Source organism: Phalaenopsis equestris, unplaced genomic scaffold (genome assembly GCF_001263595.1).
Source record: "Phalaenopsis equestris unplaced genomic scaffold, ASM126359v1 Scaffold000125, whole genome shotgun sequence".
In the NCBI taxonomy this organism is placed as follows: Eukaryota; Viridiplantae; Streptophyta; class Magnoliopsida; order Asparagales; family Orchidaceae; genus Phalaenopsis; species Phalaenopsis equestris.
Window position 1 is genome coordinate 1,284,894 of NW_018164567.1, and position 20,301 is coordinate 1,305,194.

Consider the following 20,301-nt stretch of genomic DNA (forward strand, 5'->3'; position numbering starts at 1 on the left):
TCAAATCGAGCGGCTCGATGAAAGAAGTCCAACGAACTCATTATCATTTAATTTTGAAGTCGTTAATATACTTAAATGTCAAAAAAAAAACTACATTTGAGTTTAACTCAATTTATCATTCCAAAGAGTTAATTCTTTAAATTTTCTAGTGGATTATTTTGACTGAGTGAAACATTTTCATTTTTTTCCTCTTATAAATATTTTTCATATAAAAATTATGACTCTCTTAAAGCTTTTCTTTTATGCGTGTGAGACATAAGATTTTTCGCATGTCAAGAATTTTATGGTTAATAAAAAACAAAATATAAAATTTAAAGAATAAATTATACTATTTTAATAACATATTACAATTTTAAAGAACATCAACTGCATTACAAGCAGTTAAATTGAGAATTTATTGAACCCCAATATTCATAAAATAAAATAAAAAATCACCCCTTGACTTAAAATTTAAAACCTAAAATAATTAGTCATATAATTTATCAAAAAATAATAAAATTTAATCCATATTAAGTCAAAAAATTTCTTAAGATTTCAACTGTGTTAAAATTGAATTTCCAAAACTTCTGACAGAATGGTTGAGATGAGCACAATTTAAGGAGAATTCGAAGAAGATGTTTCCCCCATTTTTGACTTCTTCGGCTTTCTGTTCTCAGGTTCTCACCCCTACAATGCCCTCCACTATCCCTCCTGTTTCTCGCTATTAGGGCATTCACCGGAGGCCTCTGTTTCGCTCTAGCAGCGGCGTGGCGTTCAAATTTTTTGTTTGCTCGGTGAGTCTCTCGATGGCCCTTCCTGTAATCCATCTTCTTGGTTTTAAACTGGCTAGAAATTGTCGTTTTGTTTCCATCTATTCTACAATTAATTACGTCTTCTTTATTTCAGAAGCATTTGCTCTTGCTTGGGCTAATTTGATGTCCCTTCCATTGTTTCATGTGATTTAACCGATGAATGGCATCTATCGAACCCTATGATTTTTCTTCATGAAGTCTATTTTCAGTTTTTCTTAGGGACTGTTTGATTCGAAATCAGTTTTATGAAAACCTGTTTTGGTGAAATGTACAAGCAGATTTCGTAAATTATGATGGGTTAACGTAGGATTTAGTAATCTATGATGGCGCAGAACAGTTTGTTTAGTTTTTAAATCCTGTCAAATATCTGGCTGTTTAGAATTTGGGATTTAGAGAGATTTGGATTTAAATAAAGCATTTAAGAAATGAAGATTCCGCCAAAAAATTTCCAGTTGAAACGCTAAAATACAACCCTCTAGTCAAGGGTTCGTAGCTTGGGAAAAAAATTGCTGGATACTCTGAAAAAAGAATAAAGGCCCGTTAGATTGTCGATTCCAAACTCCCAAAGAAATTAGGGCTAGTAATGCTGCCGCTATGAAAGAGAGGAGCGACAGGGAGAAGAGTGACTAGAAATGGCGAGGAAATCCCGTAAAACTCTATTTCCCCTGGTTTTGATAAAATCGAGTTATGAGGACGATTTCGATAGAATTCAATAAAACCGACGAAGAGCTCCAACTTCTGCAACTCTGTTAAAACCCGAAGGAGCGGAGCAGCAAAACAAACCCCGTAATCTTGATCCATTCTGTCATTTATAGAAATGGGAAAAAAGTATATTTGTAGGGACTTCTGCTAAATTAATTGATATGACCAAATCAGAAGTTTATGAATCTGTTCAATTTTCATATGATTCTAGATAAAGAACTACTGTTTATAAATTTATAAGTGCCAGACGGATGCACTTGAACCATGTTGGAAGCGAAATGCCACATAATAGCTAGCTTTTTAGTTCATTTGACAGTACTGTGAAGCTTCGTGTAGATTATGCATTAAATTTGTTGAGTTAATGCATATTTCGAAGGTTTGTAAAAGCTGAGTTACAAGTAACGAGCTTTGTTATAAGGAACTAGAATGCAGTTCAAACTTGAAATGTTTATAATCTTATCTCCTCGGGTACTATGGTCCTCTGTCCCTCCCCGTAACCTTAGAAAAGGCACGATGGATCCATTTATGTGGAACAAACCACATCAGAGTGCCATTCGAGTAACTCTAGTGCAGGCAACCACCACCATATCCATCTCTTAAAGTTCGTTGGGCAAATCAAATTTCCTTATTAGTTTGAGAAATTAGAATATGTCTTGTTAGAAGTTACTACTTCACATTCATCTTTCACCGTTAAATTTATCCAACGGCATGTTTCTGAACTGATGTTTTTGCTTGAGCTCAAGTTTTCAGAATTCTAAATCTTTTATCCAACTGAGAAGAAATGCATGCCTGGAAACATGATACATGGGGAGAATGTTTTATATAATATGCTTTATTGTTATATGGTTTTTGAGAGAATTGCTTTGGAATCATTGTATTGTGAAACCCCTTAAATAGAATGAAGCTGAACTCTTAAACATTGAAGTGACTTTCGGTGCTACAATTGTAATTTCATTAGAAACTCTAAAGTTAAGCATGCTTGTACGGGAGCACTTTTGGGATGGGGTGACTTCCCTGGAAGTTGGACGACCAATGGGACAAAAACTTGGGGCGATTAGGCTAAAGCGGACAATATCTTGATGGGTGAGAGTTGTTGCTATAACATGTATAGTGTGTTAATGGGGGGTGATAATGCATGCATACATGGCATATGACAAAAGTTATTTGAGCTATCTTCAGAATGTTATAGTGGTTGTAGAATTAGAAGTGCATTCAGATAACCAGTTAAAATGCTTCATGTTTATCACGCGTTTTGTGTTCATCAATTAAGATGGAGAGAAATGTAGTTAGTTATAAAGAAGCTGCAGGCAATCTCTATTTCCATGCTAAAATTTATGAAATATTAGTTTTAAACACTTAATCTTTTCCTTTTCACATCGGATGTTACAGAGGCTAGAACATTCTCATTCTCCTCTCTGTAAGTTTTCCAAGAAAAATTTACATACATACCATGCAATTCTTATTTGCTCAAGAAATCTGTCATAATCTTTCCTCGTCCTATCAAACAGAAAAGGTGTTATTTTGGAAATAAATACTCAGGGCTTTGTTTGGGATCATTGTTGTTTTTTGTTTATTTTTTTTTTACTTTTATTTTTAAAATGATGCTTGTTTAGTGCATTTTTCAGAGGCAAATTGGGATCATTTTTATTTTCTGTTTTTCATTTTTTTATTTTTTGTTTTGTTCTGTTTTTGTTTTAATTTAAATAAATGCATATTTAATTGAATTAGTTATTTTAAAAAAAAATAAAAACATATAAAAATTAAACCAATGATATTTTCAAAAAAAACTTGAGTTTTTAACGTATTAACATATTTAAAAAAAATACTCTAAATAATATTTAGATGTTATCCACTATTATCAAACATGTTTTTCTTCAAATTAAATATCCAACAAAAAAATAAAAGATAAAAAATAAAGTGATCCCAAACAGCCCGTAATTTATTTTTTCTTTCTATTATTATTATCTTTTGATTGATTTTCACGTCTATATTTCAGCTGAGCTAATTTTTCCTTTGCTGATAGTGCAGTGGTAGCCCTGTATAGCCCCTCGTGACATCTAAGAAGGTTCTAAAGAATAACTAAAATAATGACGGAGAATCAGATGAATGAGGATGTTTTTTCAGTAAAACCATCGAAACCTAAGATCCTCATTGCTGCTTCTGGAAGTGTAGCCGCAATTAAGTTCCAAGCTCTTTGCTGCTCTTTTACAGAATGGGCTGAAGTTAAAGCTGTTATGACTCAATCATCTTTACACTTCATAGATAAAGCTTCATTTCCAGAGAATGTTGTGCTTTACACAGATGAGGATGAATTGTCTTCTTGGAAGAAGCCAAGCGATGAAGTGCTGCACATCGAGCTGCGAAAATGGGCAGATTGTATGGTTATAGCACCATTGTCAGCAAATACGCTAGCCAAGGTACATTTAGGGACCATTTTTTAATTTTCTATTTTATATTTTTGTGTTTTTTGTTTAGATTTTGATACTAAATAAATAATGTTTGTTATTTTGAAAATAGACCAATGATTTTTTAAATACTCAAAATAATTTTTAGTTATTTTGAGTGTTTTTAAAAACAAGTTGGGTTTGTTTTTAGATGCATACCACTAAATTGCTATGTATTTACATAACTAATTTCAATTTTTACGTACCTACCATCTTAACTAGGCTTGAAAAGGTACATTTCACTTTTTAAAAGTTAAAATGGTGATATTTTTGATGTGATATAAAAGATTTGGTTATATGAATGTAAAAAACAAATATATCTAAAAAAAACTGCTTCCAAGGAGGCTCTTAACTTCTAGCATTAGTAGAGCATCATCCATTTTCCTGTGTCATGATGCCTTTTTGTCAGCAATACCGTTTTATTTGTCTCTGGTTCATAAAATTTGTTTCAAATTTTCTCTTAGATTGCAGGAGGATTATCCGACAACCTGCTGACAAACATTGTAAGAGCTTGGGATTACAGCAAACCTCTGTACATTGCACCCGCCATGAATACTTTCATGTGGAACAATCCTTTTACGAAGAATCATCTTCATTCAATTTGTCAGCTTGGGATAACCATGATTCCCCCTATGACAAAGAGATTGGCTTGTGGAGATTATGGAAATGGTGCCATGGCTGAGCCTTCTACCATCTATAATACGGTAGTGCTCTCCTTAACTAAAGGTAGGATTGTAAATGAATCAAGTCCAACGGAGTAATTACTCTTACTCTTCTCGAGTTTAACTCATGTTTGAAGATTACCTGGGATTAGAATCTTGTTATAAGTTTGTTTTTTAGTTTTCTTATCCAGTTTGAGTTTCAATAGAGCCTAGTTAATTATAAATTGGGGCATTTAAATACAAACCACTTAAGAAGAGAAAAGGGAGGTGGAGGGATGCGAGTTTTCTATGGGAAGGTAGAAAGAGAGGATAAACCGAACTCGGGAAGGAAGGACTTCGGCTTGCTGCTCTGTGTTGAAGAGGAGTCAATTATCGCACGCAACCACAAGAGCAGACAAGGAAAGGGACTTGTGTGCGGGAACACGATTCTTAAACAAGGAGAAAAGGTAATTTTATCAAGTTATAATAGGAAATAATTTATTCCTGTAAGAAGTTATGAGGAATAAATTATTTCCTTAGATTAAGGAGATATTTCCTTTCCTATTTTATATTTATTTCTTTGGATTAAGAATTATTTGTTTTCTTATTTTATGTTATTTCATATATCTCTTAATAATTAATATGAATTGATTATTGGAGATATTGAGCGATATATCTTTCTTTTCATATTATTTACTTTTTATTATTTTTTCTATGATAGGATTCTTGTAAGGGTTATTTATACCCTCGTTCATATCAATGAAATAATTAAGTGTTTTACTTTATTCTGCATTATTCTGAATTTCAACATAGTATTAGAGTTTAATTCTGTACTCTACCCACCGTTCTTCTTTTGAAAATTATCGGACTCCCTTCATGTCGTCCTCTGTGCTTGAAAGGAGAGGCGCTCATCTTGTTATTTGAAACAACAATTTTTTTCTTCTCCCTGCAAGCTTTTACTGTTGGTAGGCCCTTACTGAACCGGAAGCTTCGACTCTGTCGGCCTCTAGAAAATATATAACCATCGGTTCCTCTAGCTGCCATCTTTTTTCACCCTAAATGTCGCCAGTTCCCCCATATCAGTTCTCTAAAGGTTTCTGTCGCCGATCCTTCTGGCACGTAGTTTTAGCCGCCAGATCTCTCTTCACTAAAGAGTCGATCCCGGGATTACATTGTCGGACCTTCTTGTCGCGAGACAGGAGCGCATTTACAGTGACAACATGCTTGAGATCCTTATTGAAGATATATTGTTTGGGCAAACAACCATGGATTACTGCCACCCTCTCACCGGAGGCCTTTCTTGGCAAGATTTCAGTCGGACCTCTGTCGACCGGCTCTCGCTTGGCGACCCTTCTCTGATAAGTTGTGTACCGATGACTTCTTTGTTGTCTTTCCCAGCTGCAAGACTCTTCCGCTGTTCTTCCCTGGAAGGCCTTCACAATGTTCTTACCCGAAGAACTTTCTCACAGGAAACAAAGTAGTCTTTTTATACTGTTCTTCCCAGTCGCAGGAAACAACACTGTTTTTTTCCCTTGAAATCCAGCACTGCTTCACGTCTTCTTGTTATTTGAAACAATGATTTTTTTCTTCTCTCTGCAAGCTTTTACTGTTGGTCGGCCCTTCCTGAACCGCAAGCTTCGACTCTGTCGACCTCCAGAAAATCTATAACCATCGGTTCCTCTAGCTGCCATCTTTTTTCACCCTAAATGTCGCCAGTTCCCCCATATCAGTTTTCTAAAGGTTTCTGTCGCCGATCCTTCTGGCACGTAGTTTTGGCCGCCAGATCTCTCTTCACTAAAGAGTCGATCCCGGGATTACTTTGTCGGACCTTCTTGTCGCGAGACAGGAGCGCATCTACAGTGACAACATGCTTGAGATCCTTATCGAGGATATATTGTTTGGGCAAACAACCATGGATTACTGCCACCCTCTCACCGGAGGCCTTTCTTGGCAAGATTTCAGTCGGACCTCTGTCGACCGGCTCTCGCTTGGCGACCCTTCTCTGATAAGTTGTGTACCGATGACTTCTTTGTTGTCTTTCCCAGTTGCAAGACTGTTCTGCTGTTCTTCCCTGGAAGACCTTCACAATGTTCTTACCCGAAGAACTTTCTCACAGGAAACAAAGTAGTCTTTTTATACTGTTCTTCCCAGTCGCAGGAAACAACACTGTTTTTTTCCCTTGAAATCCAGCACTGCTTCACGTCTTCTTGTTATTTGAAACAATGATTTTTTTCTTCTCTCTGCAAGCTTTTACTGTTGGTCGGCCCTTCCTGAACCGCAAGCTTCGACTCTGTCGACCTCCAGAAAATCTATAACCATCGGTTCCTCTAGCTGCCATCTTTTTTCACCCTAAATGTCGCCAGTTCCCCCATATCAGTTTTCTAAAGGTTTCTGTCGCCGATCCTTCTGGCACGTAGTTTTGGCCGCCAGATCTCTCTTCACTAAAGAGTCGATCCCGGGATTACTTTGTCGGACCTTCTTGTCGCGAGACAGGAGCGCATCTACAGTGACAACATGCTTGAGATCCTTATCGAGGATATATTGTTTGGGCAAACAACCATGGATTACTGCCACCCTCTCACCGGAGGCCTTTCTTGGCAAGATTTCAGTCGGACCTCTGTCGACCGGCTCTCGCTTGGCGACCCTTCTCTGATAAGTTGTGTACCGATGACTTCTTTGTTGTCTTTCCCAGCTGCAAGACTCTTCCGCTGTTCTTCCCTGGAAGGCCTTCACAATGTTCTTACCCGAAGAACTTTCCCACAGGAAACAAAGTAGTCTTTTTATACTGTCCTTCCCAGTCGCAGGAAACAACACTGTTTTTTTCCCTTGAAATCCAGCACTGCTTCACGTCATTTCCTGTTGCTCTACCACAAAAATTCAGCATTGGGTCTTGCAGTCGGATCCATCGACAGCCCTTTCTCCTGCAATATTTTTTCTTCCCTGCTTAAGTGTTAGAGGGAGTTGTGTTTCCAGCCGTTCTTTCTCCTGTTGCTTTCTTTGTTAGCAGAATTTGCTGCGTGTGATTTATTCTTTTTCTCTCTTGTGAAATTCCCAATTGGAAGGCTGCCATAGATCGTCATAGATGTTCGGAGAGTGGGATTTTCTCTCCTGTGGCACTCCTAACCGAAGAGGAGAAGTTCAACATTGGTGAGGCGAGATTGGATTTATCCTTGAATGGAATCCAAACAACCAACCTACATTCCCTTCTTCGTTGGTTTCATCCCTGCTGCCAAAACCAATCTATATTATCTCTAAGTCGAAACACATGACATACAAATCTCAAAATTCAGCGAAGTCTAAACTTTGAGTCTTCTTATATGCACTGCAGAAACTGTAGTCAAAAGACAATCGCAGTTGTCTACTTTTGTGCAAACTCCTCTGCATCTCTCTAAGTCGAAACACATGACAGACAAAACTTTGAGTTTTCCTGTAGGTCAAACTTCCCCACATCATTACCTGTAGGGGTTTTTAGTTTATCTACAGACACTGCATGAACTACAGTCAAAGACAATCAAAGTTGTCTACTTCCCTGCAAATTCCCTGCAGCAATACTAATAGGAGTTTTTTTTTCTACCTACAGACACTGCAAGAACTGCAACCACTAATGTCTACTTACCTGCAAACTCCCCTGGAACATTATCTGTAGGAATCTTTTGCCTACTTACAAACATTGCAGTAACTGTTGCCAAAACAATCACAATACAAGATAAAGTCTTTAAGTTCTACTTCACAGGATATTCATCGCCCATTGTTTGATATTTTAACAATGTTTCAACTTGAGGGGGAGTGTTACGAATTATAATAAGAAATAATTTATTCATGTAAGAAGTTATGAGGAATAAATTATTTCCTTATATTACAGAGTTATTTCCATTCTTATTTTAGTTTTCCTATTTATGCTATTTCATATATCTCTTATTAATTAATATGAATTGATTATTGGAGATATTAAATGATATCTTTTATCTTTCATATCATTTCTTTTTAAATATTTTTTCTATTATAGGATTTTTGTAAGGGTTATTTTTACCCCCGTTCATATCAATGAAATAATTAAATATTCCACTTTATTTTGCATTATTTTTAATTTCAACAGCTGCTCTGTGTTGAAGAGGAGCCAAGTATCGCAACCACAAGAGCAGACAGGGAAAGGGACTTGCGTGTGGGAACATGGTTCTTATACAAGGATAAATGTAGTTTTATTAAGTTATTTAATAAGTAATATATATATATATATATATAACATTAAGTTAAGTGAATTTTATTCATGTACTAAAGAAAAATTAGGGTTTTAATTTTAAATGTATAAATAATAAATAATATTTAATATTAATTTTGTTTGCAGTAATTAGACTTAAAAATTAAAGTATTGAAATCTTAATTTTAATATAGTACAATACAACAATAATTGATAATTGAATTAAAACTCAATTAAATAAAGTAATAATTATAGAGTTTATATTTTATAGGTGATAATTTGATAAAACTATACAAGTTAAGAGTAAACATATCATTTGTCATCGAGGTGAGTACTTGTATTATTAATCTATGCTAGTAATTTATTTCTTCACATATATTTAGCAGATAATGACAGTTGAGCATGCTTTATTTTGATTGAGATATTTTTTTTCTTTTCTTTAATAATCATTATGTTCTGAATGATGTAGCTACTTATTCTCATGCATTTGATATATGATTTATACAGTATACTGAATTGAATGTAATAAATACATAAATAATATGTTTATGTTTACTGCTTGTATGTTGACGTGTTATAAAACATGTTTAATTTTCTTTATATTTTGCACCTGTTTATGGATGAAATTGCACTTTAAAGAAATGTATTGTGTTTTTATTGTATGTATAATAGGTATGACATATGGAGCGAAGAGGAGTTAAAATGGAGCGAAACAGAGCATATTGGAACCAGTAGTCTGGTGCTTAAGCGCCAAGGCCCTCCACCAAGCATCTTGGCGCCAGCTTACTGGGAGCCTAGTCGCCATAACCCAGTCGGGTAAATTGAGAGGCCGACGCTTTTGCGCCAAGGCGCTGGCTAGTTTCTGGACAGTTTTCTGCAGTTACGTAGGCACGACTTGGGGAGCATTGGAAAGCATTCTGAAGCCTTGAAAAGTGAAGGAAGGCAGAGGTGTCGTAGTCTAAAGTTAGGGTTTTGTATTTTTCACTTTCTTGGAGAGAATTCTATAAGGGGATATACTCAACATTGCAAGGAGCTCTTGAAAACGTTTTAAGGAGGAATTTTTATTTTTTTTCTCAAGGAAAAAAGCTAAGTATTGTGTTCTCTATTTTCTTGTATTGTTTGTAAACACATATCTAGTGGATTTGCTTTGTATAACATGATGGATTGTTGTGCTTTCTTTACGTGCTGTGAGTAGATCTTTTATACATTTCTCTTGTGATGAATAAGTTGAATGCGTAGGATGTTAGGATGCTTATAAAATGGATCTTTAAACATTAATGTGATGAGTATTCTTTAAAACATAATTTACTTTTCATATTGGTCATATGAACTGTTAAAATTTGTTGTGATCTATTATGACTCGGAAGAGTGATGGATGAACGATTAGATTATTCACACTAAACTAGTGGGTGAAGGAAAAGTAGTCTATAGAGCGATGTAAATAGATAAGGAAATAGACTTTGATGAGTTCAAATTGGTGTTTAAGGAATTAAAACCAGTTTAACCAAACTACTTTATGCACTCGGGAAAGGGTAAATTAGAGGATTGCTTCTATTTGTCACTAGTTATATTTATATCTTGATAATCACTGATTCAATTAAATTGGGTAGGTTTTAACATTAGAATTAATTGAAGTAATGGAGTAGTTGGTAGAACTTTGACCTAATCACAATTCCAAGCTAAGACCTAAAAGTACTATAATAGAACTTTTCTTAAAGGATTCATTATCTCGTTCTGTGTAGGATCATCAATCTGGACTTAATAGAGCCATATATTATTAAAACGATACATATACTTGCGTGAGAAACCCCATTATGCAAGAATATCTAAATTTAAGAACTTAATCAAATTGTTAGAGAGCAGATCAAGTTTCTGGTGCTGTTTCCAGGGACTTACATTATTGTGATAATAGCTGGGGTAGAATCAAGTTTTTTGATGTTGTTGTTAGGGAACGACGGTAAAGAACTTTAGGAGACTTTTAGTTGAGCCTAAAAGACTTAGATTTAGAAAATTGTATTGTAGTTCATTGTGTAAGTATTTGTTTGTTTGTTTTGAAAAGAAAAAAAAGTTATTTTCGAGTATTTGTCAAGTGTGTTTGTGCTAAATTTACTAGTTGAAACTTTAGTTGTGTATGTGTAGTGCAGGACTTGCAAGTCTTGTACCCTACGATTCAAAACTAGAGAGGACTATTAGAAAAATTAGAAAACATAAAAGTTTTCACGACCTTGTAGAAAAAAAATGATGAATATTCAACGAAACAATATAGATAATAAAATATTAATTAATGAGCATCGTAACAGACATAGATCATTAAGGGATTACGATAATCCTATGACATATGAAATTCACTTAAGTATTCAAACTCCTATCATATAAGCTAATATATTTGAATTGAAACCTGTTATTATCCAAATGACGCAGAACAACCAATTTGGGGGAATCCTGTCTGATGGTCCAAATTTACACTTAGCAATTTTCTTAGAATTTGCGTTATATTTTGTTATAACGACATGCGTTTGTTGTTGTGACTTTGCCCTGTTGCCCTTGACACCCCGAGCGAGGGCGATCCAGTTCATAGAACTCGCAGTCGGAGACGACATGCGATTGGGGTGTAGGAAAATGTTTGGAAGCGGAGGAAATAATAACCCACCGATCGTTTGTGAGAAATCGAGTTCATCAGAGCCCACCGCGACGGCTCGGATCGGAAATGAAGAGTCTCTGATGTAGAGCCTGTCGAGCTTACCAAACCCTTTGCCAATGGTGAGCAGATGAAGGTCGGCGAGAAGAATAGGAGGATTTCACTTTGGCGTGAGAGGTCTCTCCGAGTCGTGCGACGGTAAGCTACCACATGGTCAGAGGGCTAGTGTCGCAGCGGCAAGCATGAACGGAGCTCGCATGCAACAACAAGGGTGTTGAGGGAGAGGGAAGAGAACAGAGGATTACATTATATCTTATTGGCTTCAGCTCATCTCTGAATTATTACTATATCAGTTTATTTACATATTTCGCCTGGACTTTTTTTTATTTGCAAGATAAAGTGTTTTATTAAATGGGTATGAATGTTCAAATAATTTGCATAAAGCTTTATAATTTGGTTATTATATAATTGCTGTTAACATATATGCCTAGGAGTTAGGAGTGTGATATTATTATGAAAAGGAAGATTTACATGAGATTTACATGCATACCTTTACATGCATAACACATAAATCATATTATTTATGCATTTTTTTAGTTAAATTTCAATTGAATATGTAATATGTGGTATCGTGCTTTTGTCTTTGACCAAATTTAAAGTTTTCAGCACTTTAAAAACTACACATTATAATGTTCTCATTTTATCGCTTCTTTGATTGATTCATCACTTATAGTTCTGTTGCAAGCAGCTTTACTGCACAGGGGCAGAATGATCATTTATCCAGAAACAACTGTTTTCCAAACACACAATCCAAACAATCAGCCATCTTATCCGGATCAACTACTGATTAACAGTTTATCCAGATCAGTTGCTTATCAGCCGATTATCGATAAGCTGCAGCTGCCCCAAACAGACCCTTAAGGAACTTCTTAGGAAGTGTCTACATCACGCTCTGTCCGATTGATTAATTATTCAAATTTTTTACAATAGTTTGGCATGATCCCTTAGATCTATTATTGATACTGTTGTTGATGGTTCACTTATATCGAAGTCATTTGATGAGGCTTACTCTTTGATTGAAGAGATGACTACAAATAATTTTCAATGACCTTCTAAAAGGATAAATCTTAGAAAGGAAGCTAGTGTGCATGATACTGATGTGCTTTCAATTCATACTTCTCAGTAGCAGCAATATCAAGGAAACCAGGTCAATTTGGAATGAGCCAACCTCATGTATGTTCAGTAATTGAGAAAAATTCATTTGAACAAATGGTTGATTCTAACAATTCATCATTTGAGACCTTAAATGCAATTAACAACAAACCAACAACCCTTATTCCAATTTCTATAACCCAGGTTGGAAGAATCATCATAATTTTAACTGGAATAACAATTAAGGTGGCGAAACCAACAATGGGAAAATGACCAAGTAGATCTTTTAGGAAATTGAAATAATCAGGGTAGTACCAACTATAGACATTCTTATCCATCAGATTTTAACAATAATCCACAATTTAAAGAGAAGAAGTTATCTTTGGAGGAGGTTGTTTTACAAATGGGGAATCAACTACAAAGTCAAGGTGCAACAATAAGCAATATAGAGAACCAATTGGGACAAATTGCTAACTCACTTAGCAATATGCCCTAAGGAACTTCTCCCAGCAACACTGAAATAAACCCTAAGGAGAAGAATAATGAAAATGTTAAAGCTGTCTAATTAAGAAGTAAAAGAGAGTTGGAGGATGTAGTTTGGAAAGAGATTGAGATTGAAAGGGAGATTGTGGAAATTGAAAAACTTGAGGAAAATGTTTTCAAGGAATTAGAAAAACTAGTTTCTCCAACTAAGATTAACTTAGAAAAACCACTATCTCTATTTCCTCAAAGACTTCGAAAGCAGAAGCAGGATCAATAATTCTTAAAATTTTTAGTATTGAAGAAGTTAACTATTAATATTTCTTTAGTTGAATCTCTGGAGCAAATGCTCAGTTATGTAAAGTTCATGAAGGATATTCTTAACAAGAAGAGGAAGTTTGGAGATCATGAGACAATTGCACTTAGTTGAGAGTGCAACGATATAATTCAAAAGAAGCTTCCTCGAAAACTTATGGTACTTCGGAGCTTTACTCTTCCCTCCACAATAAAAGAAATATTTTTTGGAAAAGCTTTATGCAAATTTGGAGCAAGTACAACCCTTATGCTGCTATCTATTTTCAGAAGATTGGGATTAGGATAAGTGTCTCCTACTACTATAAACCTTCAATTAGCTGATCGGTCGATCATTTCTCCAGAATGGGTTATAGAATAGGTTTTAGTTAAAGTGGATGAATTCATCTTCTCTGTTGATTTCATTGTGTTAGATATGAAGGAATATAAAAAAGTTACAATCATTTTAAGTAGACATTTCCTAACTACTTGATGAAATATGATAGATGTGCAAAAATGTGAATTAATATGAGTAAATGATCAGGAAGTTACATTTAATGTCTTAAAATTTATAAAATATCCTTCTAAAGGAAATGAAGATGCGTGTTTTTGGATGGAATTAATTGATTATTTGTTTAGTAGCCATTTTTAAGAAAGTTATGAAGTTAAATTAGTAGAGCTGGAGTTTGATAACGAGCAAGACAAGGGCTTTCAGGATAAGTTGGATATATTGATTACTGAAGATTTAAAATTTGTTCAGGAGAGGTTTGAGATTCTAGATACAAAAGAAAATTGTAAAACTCTTATTCTTTCTGTTGATGAACAATTGAAATTGAGATGAAGATGTTTTCTACACAATTAAAATATTCTTACTCAAAGAAGTCATCTACATTATCAGGTATTATATCTTCATATTTGACTCATTTGCAAGATAAAAAAATTAATAAAAATTCTGAGGAATTATAAGAAAGTTTTCAGATGGACCATAATAGATATTAAGAAAATTAGTCCCTCTATTTGTATGCGTAAGATCTTGATGGAAAATAATTATAAATCCCGGGCAGATCCTCAAAAGAGATTAAATCCAATTATGAAAGTAGTTAAAAAAGAAATATTGAAGTGATAGATTCATGTAATATCTATCATATATCAGATAGTGCTTGGGCTAGCCCTTATTCACTAAGTTCCTAAAAAAGGGGGAGTGACAGTATATATAAATGAACAGAATGAACTAATTTCTACCAGACATGTCAATGGGTGGTGAATTTATATTGGTTACAGGAATTGAATTTAGACACTGGGAATGATCACTTTTCTTTATCGATTCTGTGGATCAAATGTTGGATAGGCTAGCTGGTCACTGATACTTTTGTTTTCTAGATAGATATTTTGGATATCATTAAATGCTTATAGCTCTTGAGAATAAAAAAAGATTGCATTCAAAAGTCCTTATGAGATTTTTGCTTTCAGAAGAATGTCATTTGTGTTATGTAACTCACCTGTAAGTTTTCAGAGGTTCATGATGTCTATTTTATGTGATTTGATTAAAAAAGTGATTAAAGGTTTCATGGACTATTTCTTAGTGTTAGAAACTTCATTTGATTCATGTTTAGATCATTTAACGAATGTGTTAAAACATTGTGAAGAGACAAATCTTCTGTTCAAATTGAGAAAAATGTCAATTCACGATAGTAGGAGGTATTGTTTAGGAACATAAAATATCTAAAAAAGACATAGAAGTAGAATCAACAAAGATTCAAGTAATTGAAAAACTATCTTCACCTACTACTGTGAGGGGAGTTAGAAATTTTTTGGGACATGTTGGATGTTATAAGCGATATATAAAGGATTTCCTCAAAATTTTCAAACCTTGATGTTATCTTTTAGAAAATATTGTCTTATTTAATTTTTATTAAATGCTTTCAATATATTGAAAGAAAAATTAATCACATCTCCTATTTTGTCTCACCTGACTAGAGGATTTGAGTTGATGTGTGATGCTAGCGACTATGCTATTGGAATAATTTTTTGAACAAAGATATGATAAATGTTTAAAATTATATACTATGCCAGTAAAATCCCTAATGAAGCTTAAATTAAGTACACTACAACTTAGAAGGAATTATTGACTATAGTATATATATTTGATAAATTAAAAACTTATTTAATTAGATTCAAATGTATTGTTCATACTGATCTTTCTGCTATTAAATATTTTATGTCAAAGAAAGACGTTAAACCAAGATTGATTATATGGGTTCTTTTAATGCAAGAGTTCGATATCGAAGTAGTAGATAGGAAATAATCTGACAATCAAATTGTTGATCATTTATCCATACTAGATTAGAGAAATTCATACACTTATGAAGATGAATTAATGAGAAATTTTCTGACGTGCAACTGTATGTATTACTGATTGACACATTCTGTTGTATGCTGACATAATGAATTTCATTGTTAGTGATATTATGTCCTATGGATTAACATACTACTAACGGAAAAAGTTCATGCATGATGTTAGATCTTACTTTTGGGATGACTCATATTTGTAGAAAAAAGTGTAAGGATCAAGTAATCAGAAGATGTGTACTCTTAGAAAAAAACTCGAAAAATTATTAAAAATTTTCAAGATTCAGAGTTTGAGGGACATTTTTGTGTTGGTAGAATTGCATTTAAGATTTTGTAATCTGAATTTTATTGGCCTATTCTGTTTAGGGATGTGAATATATAAGACAATATATCTAGGCGAGATGTAATGCTCCTAAGCTTTACTTTGAAGATTGAGATTTTTTATGTATGGGGTTTAGATTTTATGGGATAATTTCTTCCATCTTTTGGAAATTTGTTCCATCTTTTGGAAATTTATATAATTTGATAACTGTGGACTACGTCTCAAAATGGATTAAGGCAGTAGCTCTTTCAAATTGTGATGCTCAAAGTGTAGCTAATTTTTTAAAGAAAAAATATCTTCAGTAGATTTGACATGCCTAGAGTGATCATTTGTAATGGAGGAAGTGATTTTAAGAATAAAAAAATCATGACGTTAGTTGCTGAATATGAAATTAAATGTAAAAAGCAATAGCTTATCATCATCAAACAAATGATTTATCAGAAGTATCTAACAGAGAAATAAAGAGGATTTTAGAAAAAAAAAACTATTAATCATAGTAGAAAGGGTTGGTCTTTTAGGCTAGACGATGCATTATGAGTTTATAGGACTGCTTACAAACCTTCTATAGGAATGTCTCAATATAGGCTCATTTTTTGGAAAACCTTATCATTTACCAGTGAAATTAGAATATAAAGCTTATTGAGTTGTTAAGAAATTTAATTATAACTTGAAAGAAGCTGGTGATGAGATTATTACAGCTAAATGAACTCGATGAAATTAAACAAAAATCTTATGAAAATGCAAAAATTTATAAAGAAAAGATGAAAAATTGGCATGATCGGAATATACTTAGAAAATATTTTGAACTTGGAAATGAGGTTTTACTCTTTAATACGCGATCGAAATTATTTCCTGGAAAACTTAAGTCCAGGTGGTCGGGTTCATATATTGTAATTAAAGTTTATCATTTTGGTGCAATCGATATTAAATAACCTAAAAGTGGTAGTGTATTTAAAGTGAACGAACATATTGCTCTATAATTAATAAGGTCTTTAAGTTGGGTCAACCTGAGTATTTGAATTTGTCGAGCTGATGAAGTTAAACCAAGTGTTTCTTGAGAGGCAACTCAAATTTGTTTTTGTTATCGTGTGTTGTGTTATTGTTTGTTGTGGAGTGGATTGTTTGATGTTGTTGTTGATGTTTAGGTTTGTGATGGCTTGCTTTGATTTCAGTGAGTCATGAGAGTAGTGATTCCTTAGCTTCTTGTTTTGACTAGACTTATATTTGATCTCTAGTTGTAGTTGGATTAATTAGTCCACTACATCTTAGTTCTCAATTGAACTCAAATATTTACTAGAGACATGATGAGCTTGGACATAGGACATGTCCATCTCAATTATATTACTTCCTTTATATGATCTTGTTTTTCATCAAGTGGGGTCAATAAATCAGCTTATAGAGGAGCATGGGGATGATCTTGATATTTTTTTCTTATTTATTGTTATTTGAGTCTAGATCACGAGATGGATTTGTTTTTGTGAGAGGAACATATGTGGATCAAATATAGTTGAACATTTTTTCCTTTGTATCAAATATACTTGAAACACGAGATGGATTTGTTTTTGTGAGAGGAACATATGTGGATATTTCCCCCTCTTGTATCAATGCATATTTGTCTTTGAGTAATATCTCTCATTGTACTTATTCTGATACTCCTTTAACTAAAGATTTTCTTTATGAAGTTATAAAATTTTTAACTGATGGTAGATGAGAGTGGAAGGGTATTGGGGGTGCTCTAATCAAAGTTCCAGCCTCTAAATTAAATGGAATATCCAAGGCATGACATTTCTTCATTTCATCTAAATTACTTCCTTAGATAAACACTAGTGAGGTAACGATGAATCGCGCCCTTTTAAATTATTGTATCCAGGAAGGTCCTACTAATGTTTGTTTTATATAGTCAATGTCACAGAGATAGGATCAACACTTGGTTTGGGGCATCCATCTATTTTCATTATGTCAACTTGCGGGAGGAGTTGTTACTAGTGAGGAGATTCTTCGTCCTTCGAAACCAATCTCGGCAACAAATATTGAGTTATATAGTTGGCATGCTAATGCTGGAAAAGGATCAAATAAGGGGCAACCTAGTTCTACTTTTTATCCATCACGCCCTCCTACTCAAAGGGAAACTTTTGCACAACATTTGGAAAGAGTAGGGGATGATACTGCAATTCTATATGGCGAGGTGTATAGATTCAATGAGCATTTACCACACTTTGATTAAAAAAAAAAAGATGATTTGACCATCGAGCCCAGTTTCGGGCTGCTCAAATAGAAATGTATAGGCAAAATCAGTGGATTGGGGGTGACTGAACAGTGGAGTTCCCTGTGTATCCTCCATACCAGTTATATGAGCAGAGCAGGGCAATGGAGGAGGATTCAGAGGAGGAAGCTGATGCTGAAGCTGGTGGTGATGTTGATGATGATGATGAGTGGATTTTTATATTGATGTGATGTACTGATATCTTTATTTTTCTTGTTGTTGAATTATTGTATTTACTTTTTGTTCTATTGTACCAAACATTCTCTCTTGGTTTTGATGTACTGTATTAGTATTTATTGTTGCTCTGTGCTTTGGACTTTATGTGAACTTATCTATTTAATATTTTAGTTTTTTTAATGCAAATTTCATGTTAAACACGTTGAACTGAGATTCACTTACTGCTGCATACTTATATTTTTTGTTTATACCTATATATTTCTTATGACCGACTCATGTTGTAGAAAGTAATTCAGTTCTATTTTCTCCTTGCTTAAAATTCTGTCATGAATGTTATAAATGCTTAAAAATAAGTTTGGGGTGAGGGGAAATTTTTTTTTAAAAAACTTAACTTTATTTGTCCTCATTAACCGACATTTAAAATTGTTATGTTTCTAAAATGACTTGAAGTATGTAGCGTTAACTTTAGATTACTTTAATTTTAATTATAGGAATGACATAGTAGATTTATTTTAAGTTCTATGTAAATAAGATTATTCTAGAGTTAAGTTATTTTGTAGATAACATGTAGAAAAATGATTTTACTATTTATTGTAGAAATTAGTTGTATATTTGAAAAACTAGTATTCCTTATATTTACATCTTATTAGAAGAATTGAGCCTTTATTAAAAATTTATTTTGACTAATACTTTCAATTTTTGAAAAAAAAATTAAAGATGAAGGAGAGTGATAGGTTTAACTTTGAGTAGATGTCAACGAAATTCAAAATCATTAAAGATCTACTCAGATATAGTAATCCTCCTATAGATGTGTTAAGAATTGAAAAAGATCCTAAAGAAAAAAAATAAAAAATTATATGAAGGGAGGAGAAGCCTGATTAAAAATTGGATTCACTTGAATTATCTTAAAGCAAAAGACATAATTACAATCTTAAACTTGTTTATATTTCAAAAAGTATAAGTCAAACTTTATGATTAGAGTATTTTAATTTTATTTTCTATACCTTCTAAGGATCCTAAATTTGACAAATATCAATGATTTTCGAAGTAGATAGAAAATCAGGATTTCTAAGTTGAATACAAGTTTTTTTATATCCTAGTTCTAGGCTGATTTACTAAATTTTTTCTTAAGTTACACTATGACATTCCTAAGGCAAAGTTGTTGATAATTTTAATGAAACTCACTTCCTCAAATTAATAAAATTAATTTTAAAAATACTGGTGTTACTTGAGAACAAGTAACGTTTGAGTTTAGGGGATTTTGATGTGTTCTAAAGTTTGCTTAATTTGCTTTATATTTTGCACTTGTTTATGGATGAAATTGTACTTTAAAGAAAGATATTTTTTTTTGTTTTCCTCGCAGGTATAACAGGTAGGACATATGGAGCGAATAAGAGCTGAAATGAAGTGAAGTGGAGGCGAAACAGAGCATATTGGAACCAAGAAACTGGCGCCTAGGCACCAGCCATTGGATGCCAAGGCGCTCCACCCAAGCGCCTTGGCACCAGTTTACTGGGTGCCTAAGCGCCATAACCCAGTCGAGCAAACTTAGGCGCCATAACCCAGTCAGGCAAACTTAGGCGCCAAGGCGTTGGTTAGTTTCTGGGCAGTTTTTTGTAGTTACTTCAGCACGACTTAGGGAGTTTTGTGGTGTATTTAAACAATTCGAGGGAGCATTGGAAAGCATTCTGGAGCCTTGGAAAGTGAAGGATGACAGATTTGTCGTAGTGTGAAGTTAGGGTTTTATATATTCCACCTTTTTAGAGAGATTAGATAGGAATTAGAGAATTTTGTATGGAGATATACTCAGCATTGTGGGGAGCACCTGGAAATCTTTTGGGGAGAAATTTTCA

General features: G+C 33.8%; 1 protein-coding gene across 9 annotated transcripts; it reads left to right on the plus strand.

The window, feature by feature from the left end:
• Positions 1 to 556: 556 nt before the first annotated feature.
• LOC110021267 (phosphopantothenoylcysteine decarboxylase-like) lies at positions 557 to 20,301 on the plus strand. 9 transcript variants are annotated; one of them, XR_002293635.1, is made up of 4 exons: positions 557 to 773; positions 3,522 to 3,910; positions 4,402 to 5,045; positions 9,449 to 9,828. XR_002293635.1 is itself a non-coding variant. In XM_020719692.1 (4 exons), exons 2-4 carry the CDS (start codon positions 3,581 to 3,583, stop codon positions 19,847 to 19,849), a joined length of 630 nt encoding a protein of 209 aa, XP_020575351.1. In that variant the 5' UTR covers positions 557 to 773; positions 3,522 to 3,580; the 3' UTR covers positions 19,850 to 20,301. The 9 variants fall into 9 exon arrangements, 8 of the variants coding, with proteins under 8 accessions (XP_020575351.1, XP_020575355.1, XP_020575350.1 ...); XM_020719692.1 differs by lacking the exon at positions 9,449 to 9,828 and adding an exon at positions 19,812 to 20,301 and having other exon boundaries at positions 4,402 to 4,663; XM_020719696.1 differs by lacking the exon at positions 9,449 to 9,828 and adding an exon at positions 19,812 to 20,301 and having other exon boundaries at positions 4,402 to 4,641.